The 26,712-nt window shown below is 36.2% G+C and overlaps 2 protein-coding genes, 1 long non-coding RNA gene and 1 pseudogene across 10 annotated transcripts in view; 3 read left to right on the top strand and 1 right to left on the bottom strand.

The window, feature by feature from the left end:
• The window catches only part of LOC120781558 (protein abrupt-like), a 259,465-nt gene that overhangs the window by 112,043 nt on the left and 120,710 nt on the right, over positions 1-26,712 (top strand). The window lies entirely within an intron of this gene.
• On the top strand, positions 1,614-2,838 carry LOC120781563. 2 transcript variants are annotated; one of them, XR_005706094.1, is made up of 5 exons: positions 1,614-1,709; positions 1,812-1,948; positions 2,005-2,141; positions 2,199-2,343; positions 2,391-2,838. It is a non-coding gene; the product is annotated as an uncharacterized LOC120781563 (long non-coding RNA). The 2 variants fall into 2 exon arrangements; XR_005706093.1 differs by having other exon boundaries at positions 2,199-2,317.
• Positions 2,986-26,712, bottom strand: part of LOC120781562 — a 48,759-nt gene continuing 25,032 nt past the window's right edge. Inside the window, exons 2-4 of the mRNA XM_040113801.1 lie at positions 3,591-3,784; positions 3,366-3,533; positions 2,986-3,295 (exon numbers count right to left, since the gene is read on the bottom strand). Coding sequence (XP_039969735.1) covers positions 3,110-3,295; positions 3,366-3,533; positions 3,591-3,784 — 548 coding nt within the window. The 3' untranslated portion in view covers positions 2,986-3,109. The remainder of the gene's footprint in view (positions 3,296-3,365; positions 3,534-3,590; positions 3,785-26,712) is intronic.
• Positions 5,954-6,782, top strand: LOC120781561 (annotated as a pseudogene).

Raw genomic sequence — 26,712 nt, forward strand, 5'->3', positions numbered from 1 at the left:
CTTGGAGGCCATTCAATTACACAATTTCATGAAATATTCGACTCTCCAAACTTTTCTCGCAATAATGCTTGTGCACGTTCTTGTTGGAATCAGATATTGTCAAGATCAACTTATTCCAACTGCGGTCATAAAAAGTTGGTTATCATCGATCTATACAGCTCTGGAAGTAATGGTGTCACCAGCTCCATTTCGAAAGAAGTCCCTACCGATGATTTCACCAGACCAAAACCACACCAAACTGGATGAATGTAATCGTTGTTCATGAATAATTTGTGAATTTTCTTCGCACCACAATAGACAGTTTTGTTTATTTACCGCACCACTCAGATGAAAGTGAGCCTCATCGGAGCAGATGACTTTCCTAATTATTTATTTTTGTTTTGATAATAAAATTCCGTAGTATCTCTTTCCACGATGAAATTGCAAACATCACAGAATATAATGAAAAAATAATTACAGATCACATTACAGATGACACATTTAAAATGGCCGAGCCGAAATGACACTTAGAAATCATTTCATGCCTATTGCAAAACCCGATAGTTAGAATGTTTCAATATCCGATTTTTTTAGGAAATTTTTTATGTTACCATGATTATCTTTATTACAATGGAATCTATTATAAAAACGTATTTTTTCCTTCTGCTGTTATACTTTCGAATAATGATAAATTAGTAATATGAAATAAATACCCGTAAATGGAAAAATCTCCATTCTCAAAAAGGCATATAAATATATGACGATCATATGTATATATTTTTGTTGCAAGTAATATGGTTTGGAAGAGACTTGGATATACAAGTTTGTCTTGGAATGTGTCTCGAGAGCTCGTTGTATGTATATCGTACAGATTTTGTACTACACAATGAATTGCTGTTAAATAAATATATATTTTTTCAAAATGTCTGATTAGCGTATGTATAGTAAACTCATTCTTATATATAATATGATTTGTTATTTGAAGTGATTTAAGTTTTTTTTTTAATTTTTTTTTTTAATTTTTGTAAGCAAACATTATCACGAACAGAACATTGCGATTTTTTCTTTTGAGAATGCTCCGAATCAGTGGATATATTGTTGAATCACAACGCGATAACCAGTCCTCAACAAAGTTTATGTTTCCTGGCTACTTCACAAACTCTTCGATAAACGTGTCCAAATTTTCGCATTTTTGTACTCTCGCAACATATTGCCATAGGTAATAATTAGGTGAGGTTGTTTGTATCACCGGAAACCAATCGAGATATATACCCAATTATATAAATGATCAATATGTCAAAACAATTTGATATTCGAGTGATTGCAAGCGATAACTTGAGTAAAATTTTAAATAACTTGATGAAACGTGTTCCTTGGTACATGTGATTCCAGTAATGAGGGACACCTGTGCGATAAATTTGTTTAAAAGTAGGCGTTGTTCCGCCCCTTTAATTGTTAAATCATACCTTTCAAACCGCTGAAGATAGCTCAACAAAAATTGCTGAGGAGAAGTAACTTTAGCACTTCTTCATATCCTATGAAAATTGGCAAAATCAGATAAAAATCACGTCTACTACCAATATAACGGTTATATTGAAAACTGCTAAAAGTACTATAATTCACTGCGGCACAAGCATTAAATTTCACAAGAAGAAAGGTATAGACAGGAAGATATGTACGTAAACTTGGAATAAGACGAGAACCAATTTTCAACAAATTTGGTGCGTGAGGTAATCCAAACATTACTATCATACGCTGTAAAAACAGATGTCAACTACGCCAACTTCCCATATACCAATTTTTTAAATTCAATCTAATTCTTTCACTTTCAGTACACAAATCAAGTTATTTCATCCTACGCGTAAAAGGTGTTAAAATCAGACTAAATACATATTTTCAATGATCAAAACACCAAATATGTAGACTCCTATTCATATTGCCGATCCTTTACTAAACATATGGTTAATCTGTCAGTTCAGAATTGAAATTTGGCAAGAATATGATTATATGATTAGTTTATTTCAGTTTTATATTTTTTATGGTGATGAGCCAACCCACCATTTCCCGTTGTATCGAATATATTTGTAAATTGGTGGTGGAGCGTAACACGGCGAAGTTCGTTTTTGTAATTCTGTTGAAGAATACAATAGAATTAAGACTCGGTAAATTGTATTCCAATTTAAAAGAAAATAAATCGCTATACAATAATTTTATTCCAGATTTTATTCGAAATTTGGAATAAAAGGTGTAATTGGAGCAATTGATTGCACTCATGTTGGCATAATTGCACCTGCCTTGTCAAACACAGTTGTACCGCATGATTATATGAACAGAAAAGGTTTTTATAGCATTAATGTTGAAGCGGTAAGTATTATATTCAATAACTAATTATTAACTAATTTTTCCAATAGGTTTGTGACGATGAACTAATTTTCCGACTCGTGAATGCAAAATTTCCCGGCTCATGTCATGACTCCGGTATATGGACTACTTCGCTAGCAAGGATAAAGTTAAGTTCAATATTAGGCACATAAAAGCAAGAAACACGATTGAAAGAGCATTTGGAGTTTTAAAATCACGCTTTCGTTGCATTTCAAGAGAACGTACATTGCGGTATAAACAATCCAAAGCTGCATTATTTGTTTATACTTGTACAATATTTTAGAAAACCATGGCATTTTTCTAAATGAAACCGAAATATTGCCAGATCGATCACCTCCTGAAAATGTGGGAGCAATCTCTGAAATCCATTCGGGATAGTATTACACTCGAGGCAGAGCAGCACGTCAAAGGTGCATTAACACATTAAATAATTAAAATTCTACATATACATATATTTCAATTCAAACTTCATTTATTTATAAAATAAATAAACATAACAATAAATAATTGATATACATAAAAAGGAACATTTTTTACTTTCACTTTTTTGTACAAAAAACATAACAATAAAATAATTCATACAAGTATATTCATAAAAAGGAACATTTTTCACTTTCACTTGTTTGTACAAAAAACATCACAACAAAATAATTCATATGTACATAAAAAACCACATTTTTTACTTTTTCTCAACAAGCGACACCATCGCTGCCGCTAAATTATCAATGGATTCCGAGTGTTTATTAATTTAATCTAAAGTTTGAATACGGAAAGCTCTCTCCTCCTCGACTTTTCCTTTCATTAAATCCATATAATTTCGGAACATTTCGTCCGTCGTCATTTTTTTACTACGGGACGATGACGGAGTGCAATCATTGGACGTATCCGAAGTCGTATTTAGAGGTGACGGTGCAGCTGTGAAAACTACTTCTTCCTAAATTAGAAAAAGAAAAAAACAATTATAAATTCTGCACACTCGTATTGGTCTTTCTTGCTATTCTTACCTCTGTGTCAATGGTTGGTACATCAGCCAACCCATCAACCGCAATTGACCCTAACGTTTCTAACGCTCTCTGCTCACTTGTTAAGCTGGGACCGCCACCTGTCACCAGCTTGTGCGCCTTGGCTTTCCTTGCGCATGACCTTATTTGGTTTTTCCAATGGCTCAGATTCTGTAAATAAAAGGACATAAATACATACATATGCCAATATCTATGGTTAAATATTACCTCTCTCCATTTTGTGGGGTTCCGAGTGGGCCCTTTTAGGGCATTTAATTGCACGGAGAGTTCCGCCCAAAGCTCCTCCATTCTTTTCGGCCGCGATGGGTCGTTTTTGTGTAACTTTATCTCCGGGTGAACCCGCACAAAGTTGAGATAGCACTCTATTTGCTCCTTCGAGGTGCGCAACACTTTATTATGATCTGTAAAAAAGATATATTATACATATACTATAATAATCATAAAATAATGAAATTTATATTGTTTACAATTACTTACCTTCCTTTTACATTATTATCAAATATAAGGATGAACACATGTGTTAATCGATAACTGTGTTGTTAAATTTTTTCATATTTACTTAACAATTGATTCAGATAAAATGCATATGTTAAGCATTTATTATAAACTATTTCAGTATTAGTTTTCAATAATTGTACTGTGCAATTATTAAGAAGAAGTTTTACTGCTGAAATTTTATGAAAAAAAAACTAATTGCATGTAATCGTTTCATACATTACGATTGTGCACTTGCACTCATCTCTAATCAGCTAAACTAAACAGCTGATTGCTGCCCTTCTTTTCACCATACTATTTGGTGAATATTTTTGAGACTGTATCTGCCAGAATACCAAAATGAGACATCCTGACTAAAAAGTCACTAAATTACGATTGTGACAATTAGAGACATGAGACAATCGTGACAAGCTGAATACCGGCATAAAATTACACTGTCCAACAAATGAAGACTTTTTGAATGGAACAGAATAGCGACTTCATAATTCTGAAAGGGTATGTTGAGTAGATCATTTTTGTAGAACAAACTTATGGTCCAGCACGTCTGAGTTTTTTTTTACAGTGGGTCAAAGTTTTCATTTTTTGGTCGAAGGGAGCATTAGACTATATGAAAAAATGTTGTAAGTTAATGTCTGAGAGAATTCTTTTGGTCAGAGTTGTATTGTGGAATTGTATGAGGATTATTTTTGTGGAAGATCTTAACCCTCTAACTGGTTTCTTTATGGGTCAATTTGACCCTTTTTTCGAGAAAATCTAAAAATATCCTTTAAAAAAGGACATTTAAGGATTAAAATATTCTACGAAAATGTTTGGCGGAAAATTTCAGTGGGGGTCACCAAAGACACCATTGTTGTAAATAAAGCTCTTTACGATTGATAAAAAATTACACGCCAACATATACAAAGTAGGTGAAAACGTCGTCAAGTTCCGGCCGGGCCAAACACTGACTTCTCGCGTCTAGTCGGCTGTGACTTACAAATCAGGTGTGATAAAATTAACATAATTGACTTACTAAGCAGTGACATATCGGGTGTGATTTTTCCTAAAATTAATATAAAAAAGAACCATTAAAGCTTAAATAAGCATGGCGGATTCTGTTTGCAAATTAAGAGATTTGTTTTGTTTTATTTGTGGACATTTTACGCACCTTCAAAGCAGAAGAAAGATATTCCCTACAATCGAAGAACCATATTTTCTTTTCTTTGGAATACGATTTTTATGTGAAGCTTGGATACCAAAAACTGTATGTACTACTTGCGAAAGTGGTCTTTTGACCTGGTACAAAGGCGGTACTAAGGCGCTGCCATTTTCTGCGCCTATTGTATGGATCGAACCTGAAAATCACAAATCAGATACATGCTATTTCTGCGTAAATTACAAATTTGGTTGAAGCCAAAGGCACTATGCGATAATGACATACGAAGCAACAAATAATGTCATTTTACCAGAAGTGCGCTGTGAAGGTGTTCCGGTGCCTCAACCGCCTACACATACATTTTCGGCCAATATGACATACGCCAATACAGAAATAACAGCGGCGGTTGAAAACATATCAGATATAAGTTACTTGCCTCCTGGTGGTTTAAACATATGTCCTAATTTGATAGACCAAGCTTATTTTGAAAGATCTTGTAAGAGATTTAGGACTAACAAAAGAGAAAGCTGAAATATTATGTTCCAGATTGAAAAACAGGAATTTGATAAAAGCCGATGTAAAAGTTACATCGCCAAGAAAAAGACACGCCGATTTGGAAAGTTATTTTAAAAAATCAGAAGAACTTGTATACTGTTGCAGTATTGAAGAGGTTCTAAGATATCTAAAGCTTCCACTGGACTCTTCCGCTTGGCGACTATTTATAGATAGTTCGAAACACAGCTTAAAAGCAGTTTTACTGCACAATGGAAATCAGCATCCATCAATACCGGTTGCGTATTCCACAAAAAAGGATGAAACATACGCAAATATTTCAAATCTCTTAAATAAAATTGAATACTATAAATATAAATGGGAAGTATGCGCAGACTTCAAAATGATTGCAATATTGACTGTAATGCAAACAGGATACACAAAATATATGTGCTTTCTTTGTAAATGGATTCACGTGTTACCAGCAGCCATTATCATATTAAATATTTCGAAGAACGTAAAGAAAATATTATTGGTGACTTAAATGTAATCCATGAATCTCTTGTCCCAAAAGATAAGGTCATACTTCCACCGCTGCATATTAAGTTGTGGTGAAAAATTTTATTAAAAGCTTAAATACACAAGGATATGCTTTCAAACGCTTTCAAACAATTTTACCCAGATTATCTGCAGCAAAATTAAAAGAAGGTAAAATACGGTTTTAAGAAATAATTTATTTCATTTAATGTAAACTACCTTTTCTAGGAATGCCTGTTGGACCCGATATAAGAAAATTATTACAAGATGAAGAATTTTATGGTCATCTGTGGGATATGCAAAAGACAGCATTTGACTTTATGCAGCTGGTTATATCAGAATTCTTTGGAAACTCAAAAGCACAAAACTATGCAGAAAATATTGAAAGCATGCTAATCGGTTTTTAACAATATTGGCGTTAAGATGTCACTAAAGCTGCATTTTCTGCACTCTCATTTCAATTTTTTTAAAGAAAACCTTGGAGCGGTTTCAGATGAACACGGTGAAAGGTTTCATCAGGATATAAAGGTATTGGAAGAAAGATTCAAAGGGAAATCCCAAAGTGTTATGCTTGCTGAATACGTATGGGGCTTGTACAGAAACCTTGACACATCGGAACATTCACGTCAAGCTAAATACAGGAAAGCATATTAAGTTTAATCTTTAATCCATTGTCCTACTACTGCTGAAGCAAAAAAATAAATATGTACATACTATAATAAACCACTATTAAAACAAAATTATAATTTTTTTATCAATCGTAAAGAGCTTTATTTACAACAATGGTGTCTTTGGTGACCCCCACTGAAATTTTCCGCCAAACATTTTCGTAGAATATTTTAATCCTTAAATGTCCTTTTTTAAAGGATATTTTTTGATTTTCTCGAAAAAAGGGTCAAATTGACCCCTAATGAAACGAGTTAGAGGGTTAAGATCTTCCACAAAAATAATCCTCATACAATTCCACAATACAACTCTTACCATAAGAATTCTCTCAGACATTAACTTACAACATTTTTTTCATATAGTATAATGCTCCCTTCGACCAAAAAATGAAAAGTTTGACCCACTGTAAAAAAAAACTCAGACGTGCTGGACCATAAGTTTGTTCTACGAAAATGATCTACTCAACATACCCTTTCAGAATTATAGGGTCGCTATTCTGTTCCAAAAATGCTGTTGGACAGTGTTATTGAAGTGAAACTTCTTAGGCGACTTCGGAAAAGGTTGCGTTAAACGTTTACCGCTTCAGTGGAGGGAGAATAGCGTTGAACGATTAACGCAACTCGGAAGGAGAAGAGCAACAGAGAAGGATGAGTGCGAGAGAGAAAAAGAACGAGAGTAAAGCAGAGAACTTAAAGCATAGAGAAGTTGCAGGTTCGACAGTGAACATTTGTTAGATTTGTAGTAAGAAATTCTCCTCACTACCACAGAATTCACGCTGTGAAGAGAAATAAATACACTTACGTAGTATGTATTTTCGGCATATTAATACGTGGCATGTATGCCTAAGCAGAGAATATGAAGAGACATAAATATATGTACGCATGCCCATGATTACACTCCCAACGAATGTAAAGAATTTCGTTCTGCTTGTTTAAATTTTTGCTTTCAACCAGGGAATCGCTTGTATGTGCAATGTATGCATATACATAAATATGTATGTATGCTTTTGGGTTTTGCCCTCAGCAATACAATATTGACATATAAACATAATTATGATATGAGTATAATTTTGTATGAACGCATGCATAGTAATATTTATAGTCAATTTGGATATTTAATCAAATATAGTTAATTTTACAACAAAGACGATTTCATTCATAAACACAGCCGCAAATTCCACAAGCGACCTCGCTTCATTCATAAAAACAGACGCCGTAACATCTCCCCGAGCATGCCTTTGTCAACAAGCGTCTTTTCTGGAATATCACTAAGAAGTTTAACTTCTTCCGCGCGTAGAGACTCCACGCACTAGTTTTTTTATTTAATTCCATCACGAGTTAATTTCATATTGAGATGCGTAAAAATTCAACTTTAGCGGGACTAGCCGTGTTTCATATGCAAAATATCCGCTAAAATCTTTTGACTGACGATCAAATGCAATGCACTACTGAGGTGTACTTAAGCAGCTGCTGTAAACAAACTGGTTGACAGATCGCGTTCATATTTGGCATAGTAATGAAGGGCAGTTCAACCAATTCAACAAAAAACATTTTTTTAAATATCACTTCCACGGAAAATTTAATAACAATTTCCGGTTGCGTTTTTGTCCCAATTTGTATAACTCAAAAGCATTATATACCACTATGGGGATTTGGGTAATGTGTAGACCTATAGCACACATTTATGGCATTAAATATGCAATATTGTATTTTAATTTTGTTAAAATATCTTAGATATTGTTTAATATATGGTATACGGTACAATAACAACCGGACATTTGAAAATCTTATACTCGTATTAGCTACATATGTATGTATATCAGAAATAGAGGTAGTATTGAACCGCTTTTATCTATTTTTGTCATTACTACATATTAATAATAGAAAAAGACGATATCTTAATTTCGTTAAGGTACCTCACATACCATTAGCACTACAATGTCAGCTGGATATTTAAAAATCCTGGTATTAGTTAAACAAGCAAGTTTTAACCCGATTTTATTCACTTTAGGCACAAAGAAGCGCTTTTATTACTGAAACACGTTCGATTGCATTAAAATTAACATGCAGTCAGTCGGATAAAGTGCATCCTAAAACTGAACCGGAAAATTGCGGGAAAAAGAAAACCGTAGTGAGAAAAACGAATATAGCGCGAGAAACAATAACGAATAACATTTTTGAGCAATGTGTTGTTGTAAACGGTCAACAATTAATGGCATTTATTGATACGGGCAGTGAGTGCTGCATGGTCAGAGCTACGGTAGCAAAGAACTTAAAATGTGAACAAGAAAAATGCGCATTAAAAATAAGTGGTTTTTGTGGTGGTATTATATACGCCCACGCGAAAATTCGTGTACAAATACAAATTGAAAACCTAAAGCGGGACGTTATATTATATGTCGTAGATGATCAACTCCTAACAGCAGATCTACTGCTGGGCCAAGACCTTTTTAATGATATGCGGGCTGTTATTGTAGATGGTCGTATAACTTTTGCAAGCGGTAATAAATTTACTATCGATGATATAAAAGGCGGTATAAGCGAGTTAAGTGCTAAAAATGATTTAGTTGAACTGTTGAATAGTTACGGTGATATTTTTGCAATAAACATGCATGAAATAGGCAAAACCGATTTAGTGGAGATGTCCATAGATCTTGATACTGACGTTCCTATCGCGCAGAACCCATTTCGGGTTCCTGAACCTGAAAAGAAAATCATCGCGGAAATGATTAACGAACTATTAGCGTGTAATATTATTACAAAATCAAATTCTGAATATGCGAGTCCAATGATTCTAGTTAAAAAGAAAAACGGTAGTGAGCGTTTATGCGTTGAAAGTTTTTCCAATGCCAAACATTGAGGAACAGTTGCAAATCGCAAAGCAATACGTGTATTTTACTGTGCTCGACTTAAATAGTGGGTATTACCAAATACCGATTGCGAAAGATAGTCAAAAATATACTGCTTTCGTAACAACGGAAGGATTGTTCGAATTTAAACGAATGCCCTTTGCACTTAAATATGCGCCAGTCGTATTTTCGGGATTAATTGCCAAAATTAAAGAGCGTGTTAAGTGTAACGATATGATGAACTATATGGACGATATATTAATCGGAAGTCAAACGGTAAACGAAATGTATGAAAAATTACATCGAATGTTGAGTGCTCTTCGCGACGCAAACGTAACGTTAAATATACAAAAATGCGAGTTTTTGAAAAACAGTATACAATTTCTGGGTCATGAGTTGACACCTGACGGTATTGCGCCAGGACTAGTTAAAACCCTTCCGATACGAGATTACAAAACGCCAACAAGTGTAGTCGAAGTTCGGCAGTTTCTCGGTCTGAGCGGGTACTTTCGTAAATTTGTGCCAGCTTATGCGTTGATAGCCGCCCCGCTAATTCGTTTACTTCATAAAAACGAACCATTCATATGGGCAGAAGATCAAGAAAGTGCGTTTAATAAACTGAAAACAATTTTAGCGTCTCGACCAGTGATGACTGCATTCCGGGTTGATGCACAACAACAAGTACATACTGACGCGAGTTCGATTGGTCTGACCGGTGTTCTATTGCAAAAGGAAAACGAAGACTGGAAACCAGTCATATACTAAAGTCGCGCGACTACGCACGCGGAAAAACATTATCATAGCTACGAGCTGGAAACGCTCACGGTTGTCGAATCCATCGAAAGATTTAGATACTATATTTACGGTAAAAAAATAAAATTGATTACTGACTGTAACGCTATAAAAACAACAATGAAGAAACGTGAGCTAGTGCCGCGAATCGCTAGGTGGTGGTTGCGTATTCAGGACTATGATCTTGAAATTGACCATCGTAGTGGGCAGCGAATGGCGCATGTAGATGCATTAAGTCGTTTTCCTGTTGAAGCATCACACGAAATTGAAACAGCATCGCTACGAACCGACAAGGTACAGATTTCTGAAGAAGATTGGCTGTTTGGCATGCAGTTGCAGGATGAACACACCAGAGAAATAGTCGACAAAATACGGCGAGGCGACAAAGCTACAACGAAAGATTTTACCCTCAAAAACGGTAGGTTGTTCAAAGTAGTTAATGAAAGACACGCCTGGGTAGTTCCAAAAGCTTTACGCTGGCAAGTTGTGCACAATGCGCATGACAAAGCTAGACATCTCGGTTTAGATAAAACGCTCCAACGTATAGGTGAGCATATGTGGTTTGCTCGTATGCGAAATTTCGTAAAGTCGTATATTAATATTCGACGCCTTTACACGCTTTGTTGCCATACGGGCGGTTAAAAGTACAGCGACAAAACACGTTATCGACGTATTCAACGAAATTAGCAGCTTCTTGGGTATGCCCGAACGTATCATATCTGATCGTGGGACGGCGTTTACCTCCAACGACTTTGAACAACATTAACCACATCTCTAATGCTGTGAGAACACCTCGAGCTAATGGAATGGTCGAGCGTTGTAATCGAACCATTCTATCAATGCTCTTACCATCAGTAAACAACGATAAACGCTGGGATGAATCGCTTCGAACCATCCAGTGGTCAATCAACAGTATGAGAAATAAGACAACGTCGCGAATACCTCAAGAGTTACTCTTCGGTTTTCAACCACGCGATATACTCCAAAATAAGATCGTCCTTGTAATGCAACACGACGATACATCATACGATAATTTAGACGAACTCCGAGCGGCAGCAGCAGAACGTATAAAAGAAGAACGCTTCAAAGCTAAACAACGATTCGATAAAAAGCACGCATCACCAACCAAATATAGCATCAACGATTTGGTTGTCGTCGAACATGAGGCGCCAAGTACAGGTTCGTCACGCAAATTGGAACCACGGTACAAAGGCCCATTTGAAGTTACCCAAGTACTAAACCATGATCGTTACGTGGTGCAGGATATTCCTGGGTCCCAACGAACGCAACGCCAATACTCCTCCGTATACGCTAGCGATAAAATTAAACCGTGGTGCTCGTTACCACAAATGTATGATGACGACGAAACCAGCGACCATCGGCAGCGGAGCGAGGTCGCTCCGAAGTTTCAGGAAAGGCCGAACTGTAAGGGGAGGCAACCCTCTCCTCGACTGTCAAGCGATTTGATTGCAACACCGCGACACGAGTAGATATCCACGCGCACGAGTTCGAGATAACTCTAACTTAATATTAATATATCTTTCAATTTCATTATTAACTTTTCCATTAAATAAATAATTTGTTAAATAAGTGTTATCAATTCATGCATGACTATGTTTATGTGCATGCATACATGTATGTTTGAAAATAGATATTAATTTTTAATTGTATTTCGGCTTTGCTGATAAGTATGCAAATTCAATGATATTTGAACAGTTTCATTTCGTTGTTTAAGAAATCTGAAACTCCCATAGGGTAACGGTATAATTTGAAGCATATGGGTTCGCAATCTATAGTGCGGATTGTAGCAATCAATGAGGTATTGAATGACAACGCTTCGTTAGAGGTCGAAAACACTTTTATTATTTTCAATATAATGCTTTTGAATTCTTTTTGATGGATGTAGGGGCTATCCACATCTGTGACGTTCTTACTGTCACAGCAATAATACTTTAATTGCTTGGATTTTTTTATAATTAATAAATATTACGTAAGTGTATTCTATTTCTGCAATAGCTATGGCGTTGGATGCCGAAAACATACTACACTCTATGCTTAACACTAGATATAGCAGCGATTGAAGTATACCTATTTATACCAAACCAGTCAAAATGACTGTTCTTAAAGAGGAAGTGTTTAATGGGGTTTAAATACATATGTATATACAGTAATATAAACTTTATAAAATTAATTCTTTAGTTATAACTAGAAAAAAAATATTACACGTACTTCTTCTTCTTCTTAACTGGTGTAGACACCGCTTACGCGATTATAGCCGAGTTAACAACGTACACGTACTAGGAATTTTAAATTGAAATACCAAAAACAGTCATTTTGACTGGTCTGGTATATTTAGCGTTATGCTTCTCTGACTAGTGCCAATGCAGTCGCTAAATCTTTCTGCTTTGCCAGAAAAACAAGGACTTAAGGCGCTTTTTCAATTCAGAAATGAAGGCGTGGAGTGCGTTTGCCCTGACTTTCCATTTCGAGGGCTTGCCTCAAAACACGCAGCGAAGTTTTATCCAAAGGGGCTTTTTCAAGTCAGAAATGAAGGCGTGGAGTGCATTGCCCTGATTTTCCATTTCGAGGTTTTCCGTCAAAAGACGTAACGAAGTTTTATCTGCGTATGAGCTATTTATTCGAGCTATTATTGTGTCGAAATTGAGTACTGTGTTGTGAAACACTAGCACTACCTTAGCTGCACGCTTTATTTTATTTCTGCTGATCGTTACCGCTTGGTAATTCCATTAAATGGTTTAAACAGCTCGAACGCGTCTACGCCATGCCTCCATGCCACGTACTCGTCAGACCGCCCAACAAACTTAGGAATTGACTTAATTACATCTAGAGGAATATCGCACTTGATTTCAGCTAAGCAGTGCCATTTAGAAGTATTAAATGTAATAATCTAGTTTATAAATTGGGTTTTTTTTACATTTGTATAAGTACATAAAAATATCGCAAATTTATATTTATTCTTTTTAACCGCAAAGTATTTAAATGCATGCAATGAATTCATAAATGTTTTGTAAGAAAGATATACGAGTATTTAAATCTTCCCTATAAATTAGAAAATTCCCGTCATAAATTTGGCCTTGAAAATATTACGCATCATCAAAGTCTTTTCAGCGTCGTAAACAAGGAACACCACTTGAAGGATATGAAAATGTATTTGCCACAGATGCTATAGGCCGTATATATACAGTACATCCTAATAACGATGAATGTTATTATCTTAGATTGTTATTGGTGAATGTTCCTGGGCCGACATCTTTTCAACAATTGCGAACAGTTGATGGACTTCCGTGTGCGACTTACCGTGAGGCGTGTCAATTATTACGGTTGCTTGAAAACGATTCGCATTGGGATGATACGCTCAAGGACTCCGTGATATCTTCATCGCCGCATCAAATTCGCACACTGTTTGCGATTATAGTATCGACATGTTTCCCCTCAAATCCGAATGATTTGTGGATGTAATATAGAGATGACATGTCTGAGGATGTGTTGCATCGCGTGCGTTGTGTAACTTTGAATCCTACATTGGAAATTACGGCAGAGATTTACAATGACACATTGATCATAATAGAAGATATGTGTTTGTTGATGGCAAATAAAGTATTGTCGTGTTTGGGCCTGACAGCACCCAATCGTGCTATGCAAGATGCATTAAACCATGAGTTGCAATGAGAACTCCAGTACGATACTCAAGCTATGACCGAAGCAGTTCGCACAACTCGATCGTTTAACACAAGCTGTAAACAGTGGGTCTGGGGGGACTTACTTTCTTGATTCTCCTGGGGATACTGGGAAAACGTTCCTAATTTCATAGCTATTAGCAAAGATCCGATCGCAAAATGAGGTAGCCCTAGCGTTGGCTTCATCTGGAATAGCAGCAACTTTATAAGAAGGCGGACGAACTGCACATTCAGCCTCAAAACTACCATTAAACATGCATATCAACGAAACGCCAGTTTGCAACATTGCCAAAAATAGCGCTATGGCGAAGACTCTCCAAGTATGCAAATTGATAATTTGGGACGAATGCACAATGGCCCACAAGAGGTCGCTGGAGGCACTAGATAGGACGTTAAAAGATTTACGTGATAACCAAAACATTTTTGGTGGAGCTATGATACTGTTGTCAGGTGATTTTCGTCAGACTCTTCCAGTAATTCCTCGATCGACTGTTGCTGACGAAATAAACGCATGTCTAAAATCATCAAATTTGTGGCGGCACGTAAAGACACTACAATTAACTACTAACATGCGAGTGTTTTTGCAACAAGATCAAACTGCGACTGTGTTTTCGAAGCAGTTGCTGGATATTGGTAATGGTAAGGTCGCAGTTGACAGCTCGACCGGATTAATGACTTTTCCCACAGATTTCTGTCACTTCACAGAATCGAAAAAGGAGCTTATTCAGCGTGTTTTTCCGGACATTAAACAACAATATAATAACCACGATTGGCTAAGTGAACGAGCAATATTGGCAGCAAAAAACAAAGATGTCGATGATCTCAAGGAGAGTTGTTTACGTACAAATCAGTTGACACGGCCACAAACCAGGATGACGTAGTCAACTATCCTACAAAATTTTTAAATTCATTGGACTTGCCTGGACTACCACCATATAATTTGAAATTAAAAGTAGGGTCAGTTGTCATCATGCTGCGTAATATTAATCAACCTCGACTTTGCAATGGAACGAGATTGGTTGTGAAGAAACTCATGAATAACATCATCGAAGCTAAAATAATCAAAGGAAAATACAAAGGAGAGGATGTCTTAATCCCACGAATACCTATGAATCCAACGGATTTGCCATTTGATTTTAAGAGGTTGCAATTTCCCGTGCGTTTGGCGTTTGCGATGACCATAAATAAATCGCAAGGCCAATCGTTGCAAGTTTGCGGAATAAACTTAGAGTTTCCCTGTTTCGCACATGACCAATTATACGTTGCGTGTTCGCGTGTCGGAAAACCAACATCCTTATTTATTTAAGCACCGAAAAAAAAACTAAAAATATTGTCTACCAGAAAGCACTTTATTAATTAACTGTATATGATCATAACTGTGTTGTATTTAATTTAAGCAAAGATTTGTTTATCATGTTCACAGTCCAGAAACGAGCACATCCAAGAAAATTTTAAATTTTTGTATATGAAGTGTATAAATATATATAAATGACTTAATATGTATATAATATGTGCATTTGGATCCTTAATGTCAATGTGTATTAGTAACTCTTTATTTCCATCTACTTGGGAACCACTTGGCTCGCCAGGACATGATAATATGGTGGAAGCACTAGGCGACTCGGACAAATCTGATTCGATCAGAACATTATCAATGTTGAGCTGCTGGCTGTCTTCAATAACATCAATATCTACCAGAACATTGTTGATGTTGGGCTTTTGGCTGTCTTCAATAACTTGAATGTCCTGTATGTCTTCGGCCGATAAATTTAATTCACAGAATGTCTCCTCAGATGATGAAGATGGCATTGTAGAAACGTGTTTTGTGTATTTTTTTGTGCTTTTGCCCTGTTCACGCGTATTATTCGTTCTACATTCTTACCACACTTGGTACAAAATCTGAAGGTAACAGCGATTATGTTGTAGCATTCGTCGCATCTTAATAATAATTTAATACAATCTGGACAGTTATTATTTTTTTTCTGCCGTTCCATCCACTTTTTACAAAACGGACAATGCATTTTAAGGAGTTGAGGGATATGTAGCTTCACTATAACTATATTATAGTTGTTTGAATTCTTTATTTTCTCGATGACAGATGTAGTTCTTCTTCTTTTCCTAACCATGGCCATCGTCAAAAAAAAAACGACAGATGTAGTTTGATAGTTATAGTGTAAATATTTGTCAGTATTCACTCAAAAAAAATTGTCTATGGTAAAATGTCACTTGAAATGTTAACGTTTCTTTGCTGTGCATCTATACTACAATTCTTTAATATTCCTAAAAATCTAAAAGCAGCAAATTTTAATAAAATTAAAAAAGTATTGTGTCGTGTGTTTGTGACTTACTAAATATGCCTCCAATAACTAGGCGGTGCGAAGTTCGTCGGGTCAGCTAGTAATTGAATAAATTTATGTGGTTCTTTGTTGAGTTGAATAGCAGACCGATAACAATTATCTGAGTATAATGATCCACTATTCATGCTATCAAAAATTTTGTAAATTTTTGAAATAAATTCAGGCGTTGATAAAGCTAGCGCTTGTGGAGTTTGCTTGAAACCCGATGTATCGCAAGTAGTTTTAATAGCAGCTTCAACTGTTTTGCTAAACACTTGCGTTGCAAATTTAACTCGCATTTTTTTCAAATGAGTTTAGAAATATGTGTTGTCTAGTCAACTTTGGGCACATCTTGGTATTGCAGTTTTCCTCTCGTTCCCACAACTCTTGTATGACTTTAAAACTTACAATGCCATCGGGTGTTTCAAGGTCACACTTCAGCAATCCATTCAGTAACGACTTAATCAAATGTGGGAAATCAAACATACAGTAAATGTTTTTGCCTTCAAAATTAAAAAAAAAGGCTTTTCTGTACTAACCCCAAAATTGGAAAAGCATTTTCGATTAGACGATCCCTGATCGCAAACTAGTACATTTATATTTATGCCAAAGCCACTTATCATTCTCAGAATTTCTTTAATAATTCCACATAAAATATTTGAGGTTAATCCGTTCTCAGAAACAAAATAATTTAAAATTGAACTCCAATTAGAGAACATTGATTTCAGCATAAAAACGCATACCTGCTTACCAATTTTATTTGTTTTCTCGAAGCTTGTACATTTAAATCCGTCAATCAAATCCAGTTTTGAATTATATCTTAATTCCTTTCGAATTACCATTTCGTCCATCAAAAGTACCAAGTGATTTTCATTTTTTTCTTTTAATTCTAAACACATACTCTTGATGGAATCGAAGGCGACATTTTTGATACCAGGTTGAAGGTTTATTGGAGCCTACCGATTTAAAGTGCTTATGTGTGGCAAATTTAAATTTAATTTATTCCTTAGAAAGGAATAAGTTGACTGTGAAATATAAAATATATTTTGTGCCAAATATTTCACATCATCAGAATATTCCTTTGGCCTCGTGCTTACCAGCAGCTTGCAAAATGTTTTGGGCTCAGAACTTATATTTTTTAAAGAGTCAATTGAGTTTTGCAACATCCTTAAATTTGCCTTTCTAGATTTCAAAATAGGGAGTTCCTTAGTTCTCAGCTTTGCTTTGATTTTTCTAAATTTCCTTAATAAATCGCTGTATTTTTTTATATAAAAATTAGATATTCTTGTATTTTTTTTTCACAGTTATTGCACATAACATCATCGCTTCGAGGGAATATCTGGTTCCACAAGGTCTTCATCAGCAAATAAAAGATCTTCATCCAAATTTAATGTTGGAATTGCATCATTTTAAAAAAAATTTTCCCGATGAACGTGCTGCTGAAGTGATTATGACAAATATAAAGTTTTTTGTCATAACCTTCATTTGCCACATTGCATTTTTCCCGCCAAATTTGACCGAAAATAAGATCGGCAGCGGGAAATTTAAATAATTTTAAATTGGGCCAGTATCTTTTTGATTTTTGGCAACTGCGCACACAACATTTAATTCCCGACCTTGCACTATTTTTATTTGTCCTTGTAGTATTTTGAATTGCGGTCATACCACTGCAATTTCAATGTAGATACAAAAACAATTAAAAATTTGGAGTATGTATACAAATAAGTTTATTTGGAACAAGCCACGTAAAAATATTTGTAAAAATTTTAAATTGGGATCAACCACGTCAAAATATATCGGGTGATTTTTTAAGAGCTTGATAACTTTTTAAAAAAAAAAAACGCATTAAATTTGCAAAATCTCATCGGTTCTTTATTTGAAACGTTAGATTGGTTCATGACATTTACTTTTTGAAGATAATTTCATTTAAATGTTGACCGCGGCTGCGTCTTAGGTGGTCCATTCGGAAAGTCCAATTTTGGGCAACTTTTTCGAGCATTTCGGCCGGAATAGCCCGAATTTCTTCGGAAATGTTGTCTTCCAAAGCTGGAATAGTTGCTGGCTTATTTCTGTAGACTTTAGACTTGACGTAGCCCCACAAAAATAGTCTAAAGGCGTTAAATCGCATGATCTTGGTGGCCAACTTACGGGTCTATTTCTTGAGATGAATTGTTCTCCGAAGTTTTCCTTCAAAATGGCCATAGAATCGCGAGCTGTGTGGCATGTAGCGCCATCTTGTTGAAACCACATGTCAACCAAGATGCTAACAAACTTTTTGTTGCCAAAAATGGAAGAACTGAACTTGGTTGACATGTGGTTTCAACAAAATGGCGCTACATGCCACACAGCTCGCGATTCTATGGCCATTTTGAGGGAAAACTTCGGAGAACAATTCATCTCAAGAAATGGACCCGTAAGTTGGCCTACCAAGATCATGCGATGATTTAACGCCTTTTAGACTATTTTTTGTGGGGCTACGTCAAGTCTAAAGTCTACAGAAATAAGCCAGCAACTATTCCAGCTTTGGAAGACAACATTTCCGAAGAAATTCGGGCTATTCCGGCCGAAATGCTCGAAAAGTTGCCCAAAATTGGACTTTCCGAATGGACCACCTAAGACGCAGCCGCGGTCAACATTTAAATGAAATTATCTTCAAAAAGTAAATGTCATGAACCAATCTAACGTTTCAAATAAAGAACCGATGAGATTTTGCAAATTTTATGCGTTTTTTTTTTTTAAAAAGTTATCAAGCTCTTAAAAAATCACCCGATAGAATGTATGTATACAAACAAAAATCAAAATTAGTTTCAAGCGCAAGGGAGCATACATCCATTCACGTAGAAGATCAATCGCATATCAACATATGCACACATGCTCTAACCAGAGCATATTCAAAAACAAAAGTCAATTCAATGCTAAAATTCTTTTGAAATATGCACTGCAAAGCGTCATTGCTTCTGCATTTTTGTTTTTACTCCTAAATACAAAAATAGACTTGATCGCAAATACAAACCATTGATTCTTTCAAAAAGCCAACAACAAAAAACACAACATGTTACGAATAGGTACCAAGAATTTACCAATAGGCGCGACGTTCCAAAAGTTTAACTTCATGCATATTTTCGCAATGTATTTAACATAATTCCGTTGTTCAAGTTCTGCTAACCAAATTCCCCCTGTTGCTTACCGCCCGCACCCGAAACTGTAATTTTGTCATTTGCCATGATGCGCATTCTATATTACTTCATATTCTCTGGTATTACTCACACTAATGCTAGTGGAGAGCACAGTTCCTCTAATTGAAACTTAAGACAAAACCTACCTGCGCACTAGAATGTGTCACGAAATACTCATAGGCTTGGTAACGTTGTCAGTTAAAAATGATGTGGCACAACTCTTAACAATAAACAGTTGTGTGTGATTTTACAAAATAAAAAGTAGTGTGTTTAAATAATTTAATTTTTTAGTACTACTAAATATAATTTCTCTTTGATAAATATTAAGTTTCAACCCTGCTGCATTTTGGCTGATGTTTTGAAATTGGGTATTTTGGTTTTCAACTCAACCCATTAAAAAATGTTTCGGTAGAAATGTTGTCAAACTAAAATTTTTTTGTGGTATTACGGTTTTCATCTCTATGTCAGTGGGGTGACTGGAGTATTAAAAATTTTCATCTACTATCAAGCAGTTGTAATTGAACTTTAGCACGTTTATTTAGGAAAAATATTGATTAAAAAACCAAATTTAAAACAAAAAAATTTATAGTTTTAAATTATTTTAGTCAGTTATTTTGTACAAATACATAGAAGGGTGACAAGGTTGTTGAGCCTCTAAGCAAAATCCCCGAACTGCCGAGGGAAGCTACATTTCTGTGATCACAAGCCATAACAGCACAAGTGTGTTTTTTTGATTTTTCAGTAGAGCATTTTAAAGATTCAAAGTAAAATTTGAAAAAAGTTTTTGAAGGAATCCCGGAATTTTTTTTTTAAATATCTCAAGTGATATCATATCCATCTTATACTGCCAAAAAACTTAGGTAAGTGCCTGTAGTTTTTAAAATACGCTTAAAAATGTGATTCAATCCTTTTTTCCCTAAAGTAATTTGACACGATTGAAAGACATAACTTAACTTGTGTTATTATTCTGAACTAAAGGTTGTACTCTCCGGCGACACAATTCAAGTTATGCCGATATTCCATAATATTAAACAAAATATGTTTAGCATAACATTAGTTGTGCTCTTTTGTCAAAGTTGGTTGTATATTAATCCGCAGTTTATTTCCATTGATTAACATACATATACATATGTATATTATACATTCTTAAATAAAAGTGTTATTGAACTCAAATTAGTGTATTTATTTAAACAAATTAGCCTCTTGTAATGAAATGTGAAAACTAAGAATAAAACATTGGAACTTCAGCAATTTTATAGTACATACAACAAGATTTTGAAATTAGTTGATATTAGAAAAATATGAAATAAAATTAAAAAATAGTAAGTAATGCAATATGATAATAAAGAACTAAACGTGAATGTCCACCATTTAAAACATAAAACAGTGATTTTTATGATGACAGGATATCCTATTGAGAGGTATCGTTCTCAATGTTTTCAGTTGAGGTACAGGTATCGCCAATGTCTGGATCAATATTCTGTATATTTCCTGAGTTTAAGTTGTTGTAGAAACTATGGAACATGGGATCGATTAAGTTTAAAATGCTCAACAAGTCTTCCTTTTTCTCTTTCGATATAAGAGGAGTTGCCGTGATTTTATCTTGGTCCCGAATGATTAAGGAGCTGACACCACGCTTCATTACATTGAGTGTCTTAAAAGGCTGCGTATCCTCTAACGAAGTTTTGTATTTTACACCACCAAAGCGATTTTTAGTGTATCGGAGCCACTTCACATCAGACCACGTAAACTTTTCCCCATCTTCATTCACTTTCCTCCAATTAAATTTATTTTTAGCGATTGTACCAAATTTGTAAAATTTATTTTCCATTTCAATTACTTCAAACGTTTTGTTAGTACCAACTGAAAGAACGAATTGATACCAATCACGTGGATGGTGGATTTTCATAGTAGTCTTCTTCTTTTTTCGTTCGATGAGGGCGTGAGCCACATCACACTCCATATGTGTATGCCCTGGCTCTGGAACTTATGCTCAATCATTTTTATAGTAGGGTTGCTTTCTAAGAAAGCTATAAACATTGAGCCCACAAAGGAGTTTTTATTTTGGCCAACGCATGAATCGCTATAAAATACGATTGAGTCAACATGTTCGTCTGTTGACACCTTCTTTAAATGCTGGAAAATACATGATGATATTTCGTTAGCACCTCGCTGCCCAACTGCTTCGTGCCACATATAGCAAAAGGCCTTATTCGTTTCACAATCGTATATGGTTAAATTATAAGTATTCAACTGCCTCTTATAGTAGCAGACTGAGGTTTTGAGGTAAGGAGTTGGTAAAACTTGCTGCAAATCAAATGTGTACGTTTTATATTTATGTGAGTTTTTGACAGATCTTTATCAAAATCCTTTGATTTAAAAGCTCTATCTGCATCTGCGTGATGCCTTGCTTGTTTTTCAATCAACATTGTATATTCTGGCATATTTTTATTGATGTGGTCTAATTGGGATTTAAAGCAGTCACATTTATTACAAGTATCAAGTTTCGGTTGTTTGAATTTTACGTTCATTGTGTGGAAAATTTCCGAATATTTTGCTAAACTTATAGGAGTTTCAACCTCTTTGCAGTACAAACTGTACATTTTTGATATTGACAAGTCGGAGCATAAATATTTAGCACTTGAATCACGCCGACAATAGTGACTTTCATAGGCAGGAAAGCTATTAATACGTTGCGTAATAGTTTCGACCTGTGATTCGTCTAGCTTGTTTATTGGAGTGAACTTACCTCTCTTATCGGCCAATGGTGATTTTGGATAATTAAGTTTCTTTTCAATCACATTCCTCAAAAAACTGTTTGTTTCTCCAAAGCACTTCAAAAAACAACCTTTACACACGTCAACTTTGTCGCTATCAATATTTACAGAATAATAGTTTGTTATTCGTCGAATTTTCGTTCTAGTTGATTTTTTTCAGATAGCTTTTTGCCAATTTCGACGAGTCCACAAATGAAAAGTAGCCTTGATTTGTAGTCGCCCATTCTCCAATATTCCTCAAAAATGTGCTTTTGTTTTTCAAAAGGTACTTTCGCATTTCTTTCGGCAACTTTCGAGAGGTAGGCACTTGCGACCAGCAACCACTTTTCCTTTTTTCGTGGTGTACGATCTTCCCGAATTTCTATTTAATTGTCTGTCTTTTTTTATATTTTTGGGAGGTTGAGTAAAGTTTTGGACATTTTCATCAGTATCGGCATATGGACTCTCTAATATTGACTCCGAAATATAAACAGGTTGATTCTCCTTTTCTGATTCCGAGGTCGCACTTGAAACAATATAGTCGGGATCTCTGATAGAATCATCGCTGCTAAAGTCCATTTCGAATAGTTGCGGAGATGAGTTAACGATCTGAGTTGAGAACAATTTTGTAAAATTGCGTGGAAAAGTGGCAAATCCGCAATCTACACTACATGATGTCTCATTCGGTACAACGGGATCGTGAAACATATTTAAGAATAAGTTATCGCCTATGGCTGGAAAATGGCTCGTATGAAAATTGGCTTTCTCGAAGGGCCATTGATGTAAATCACGCGTTTCTGAAGCTTTAATGACAAAAAAATGTGGCACAATTTAATAAAACTTATTTCAAACACTTATAATGTCGGATAAACTTTAACCTACCTTGGTCTTCCATTGTGTTTTGAATTTTCACTATGTAAATATGTACTGCAAAAAAGCACAATTCAGCAATTTCTTGAAGCTAGCACTTGGAATAAAAAAGCAAGTCAAGTTAAATTGTTGGTTGCAAATAATTCGTTTTGGAAAAATACCATATCTTTTGTTATGTTAACTAATGACAAGAAACACAGCACGAAACAAAAGCACAACTTAAGTTATGGTAGGCATTAGAAAAAAAAATACTTTGGATAAAACAACACAAGTATACTTATGTAAGTTTCCGAACAACAAACTTATTTCGGAATAAAAGCACAAGTTAGATATGCTATTTTTCCGCACGCAAAAAATGAACAACCAGCCGCTCCGCTTGTTGAATGTGAACTGAGAACAAAAGCACAAGTGAGGCGAAAATCAGCTGATATCAGAGCACTGGGATGTGTTGTTATTCCCTGTGCAATTTGCAATCACTTTGATTTGATCAGTTTTTCTTTCGTTAATATCTCGCTAACTATTGGAGTGATCTTTATAAGATTTTGACACAATGTGAAATCAAGTATGGAGATTCCAACCATGATAATAACTCATTTTGGCCAAAAGTGGAGTTGTGTTGTTATGGCTTGGGACCACAGAATTTGGAAAGAGCAAATACTTTCAATAAAGGAGAGTAGAAAGTTTTTCGAGCATAAAGCATGGGTACAATTTACTAGTCCTAGGGGTAAACTTTTTGAATAAAACCGAAGTTTTACTCTTCTTCAATCATAATATTTATACATGTGTATAGATTTTCAAACTTCTGTGTGACTTTACATCGCGCATATAGGACATTATGTGAATATGGCATGTTAAAAGTATGTGGGTCATACCAAGTCAAGGGGTCCATAAAAATTTCGCAAAATAACCGATTTTGAAAATTAGCATTTCATTAGGAAGGGGACCAGACGCATACTCCGTGATATAAATATTTCTGTTTTTTTGTTAAAGTTATTGAAGGTTGAAATTCACAGCACAATAAAATTGTAAAATTATTTTCTCACAAATCGATGTAATTTTGTGAAGTCAAAGGAAAATGTCCGAGCTACATTATTTTTAATCAATAATATTTTACATAACTTTTGGTTAAACAATTCAAATTTTTCATGTGTTCTTCTCGCTAAAAAAACTGAAAAGTATGTGACACAACGCGGAAAGTATTTACCTTTAATAATCTGCAAAAAAATGTTTGTTCATTCCTACCATTCCAAAGATATGGAATTTTTTGTCCCCCTACGGCTTTTAAAACGTACGGCACATCCATCGTTGCGCAATGCGCTTATTCTTTTCTTGCGGCACAGATGTCGGGAACTTACGAGCGGTAGGGGGACAAAAACTTCAATATTTTTGGAATGGTATGAACCAGAGAACTGCAGCGAATAATAAATTTTTGTTCATAATCGAGTACTGAGCCGTTACTCTGTCTGATTCTGTCAGTTCGATTCATGTACACGAATCGAACCGTTTCTCTTCAAACCAGCGTTAGAGAACAACTTTGAATCAGTAGCGATCAGCTTAAACATGATTTGTTTATGAACGTTCGCATTAGCAGAAAATACCCGTTAACGATTCATACTCATATTTCAATGATTGACAGCGTTCGGTTTGTATATCATCCCCTAAACACTGATTCATGCACTTCTGTTCTATTTCAAATACACATGTATGTATATATGTATATGTGTTATATATGTATATAATGAAAATTCCAACGAAAACATGATCTACTCGTAGCTTATCCGCAGTTACACATTCGTTCGATTCAACCAATTTGAACCGAAGTTAGCTATACCGTCTACTCGATCGTGATTGCCGAAGATGGAGTCATGTGTAGGGAGGATGGAGTCATGTGTAAAAGTTCACGCAAGTGAGGAAAGTTCTCTGATCGCCATTCGCTTGGGAGTGGCCAGAAACGATTCTTTTACACATGGCTCAAGCAGCTCACTACTTCCGGTCTTTGACCAAGTATCCTCTGAGTAGCCTAAGTACATCCGTTCGAAGGCGAGCTAATGTGAGAAGGCGAAACATCCCCTACATAGGGTTGTGCGCTAGGTTTGGGACCCGCCCCGTAACAAACAATACGAATGAAAAGTAAGCGACAGCCTCGGATGAGAGACCCCTCTTTTGATGACGACCATGGCAAACGAAATAAGGACTACGATTTGAGGGCATGCACTTGGAATGTCCGGACCCTTAATTGGGATGATGCCGCTGCCCAGCTGGTTGATGTCTTCGCAACAATAAAGGCTGATATCACCGCCGTCCAAGAAATGCGATGGACGGGACAAGGACAGAGACGAGTAGGTCCTTGTGACATTTACTGCAGTGGCAATATAAAGGAGCGCAAGTTTGGTGTTGGATTCGTGGTGGGAGAGAGACTCCGTCGCCGAGTACTATCATCCACTCCGCTGAATGAACGTCTAGCCACAATCTGCATCAAAGTGAGGTTCTTCAACATATTGCTGATTTGCGCCCACGCCCCGACGGAAGAGAAGGACGATGTGACCAAAGATACCTTGTATGAGCGCTTGGAGCGCACCTATGAGAGCTGCCCCGCCACAATGTCAAAATCGTGCTTGGCGACTTTAACGCCAGGTTGGGCAAAGAAACATCCCCAAATGGGTTTAGGCTGATTGACTTCGCCGGGGCCCGAAATATGGTTATCTGTGGTACTAGATTCCAGCATAAGAAGATTTATCGAGCTACCTGGCTCTCTCCGGATCGAAAAACTACCAACCAGATCGATCATGTTGTGATAGACGGAAGACACGTCTCCAGTGTTTTAGATGTGCGTGCGCTCCGAGGTCCTAACATCGACTCGGACCACTATCTTGTTGCTGCCAAGATTCGCATCCGCCTCTGTGCAGCAAAAAACGCACGACAGCAAACACAAGGAAGGTTCGACGTCGCGAAGCTGCAATCAAAACAGACAGCCGAACGATTTTCTACTCGTCTTGCACTCCTGCTCTCTGAGAGCACGCGTCAACAACCCGGTATAAGGGAACTGTGGAACGGCATTTCAAATTCGTTACGTACAGCTGCAACCGGAACCATTGGTATTCGGAAAGTGCAAAAGAACAGCTAGTACGATGAGGAGTGCCGTGTCGCAGCGGAGAGAAAACAGGCTGCCTACCTCGCAACGTTACGATCGACCACTACACGTGCGGGATGGGATAGATACCGAGAGTTGAAGAGGGAAGCGAGACGCATTTGTAGACAGAAGAAGAAAGAGGCCGAAATGCGTGAGTACGAAGAGCTTGATATGCTGGCCGACAGGGTAATGCTCGCAAATTCTATGAAAACATGCGGCGGCTTACAGAAGGTTTCAAAACCGGAGCATACCCTTGTAGAACCCTCGAAGTTGATCTAGGCACAAATGCCCAGAGCATACTTAAATTATGGAGGGAACACTTCTCCAGCCTGCTGAATGGCAGTGAACGCACAACGCCAGGAGAAGGCGAACCCGATTCTCCAACCGATGACGACGGA

Source organism: Bactrocera tryoni, unplaced genomic scaffold (assembly GCF_016617805.1).
Source record: "Bactrocera tryoni isolate S06 unplaced genomic scaffold, CSIRO_BtryS06_freeze2 scaffold_7, whole genome shotgun sequence".
NCBI classification, from domain to species: Eukaryota; Metazoa; Arthropoda; class Insecta; order Diptera; family Tephritidae; genus Bactrocera; species Bactrocera tryoni.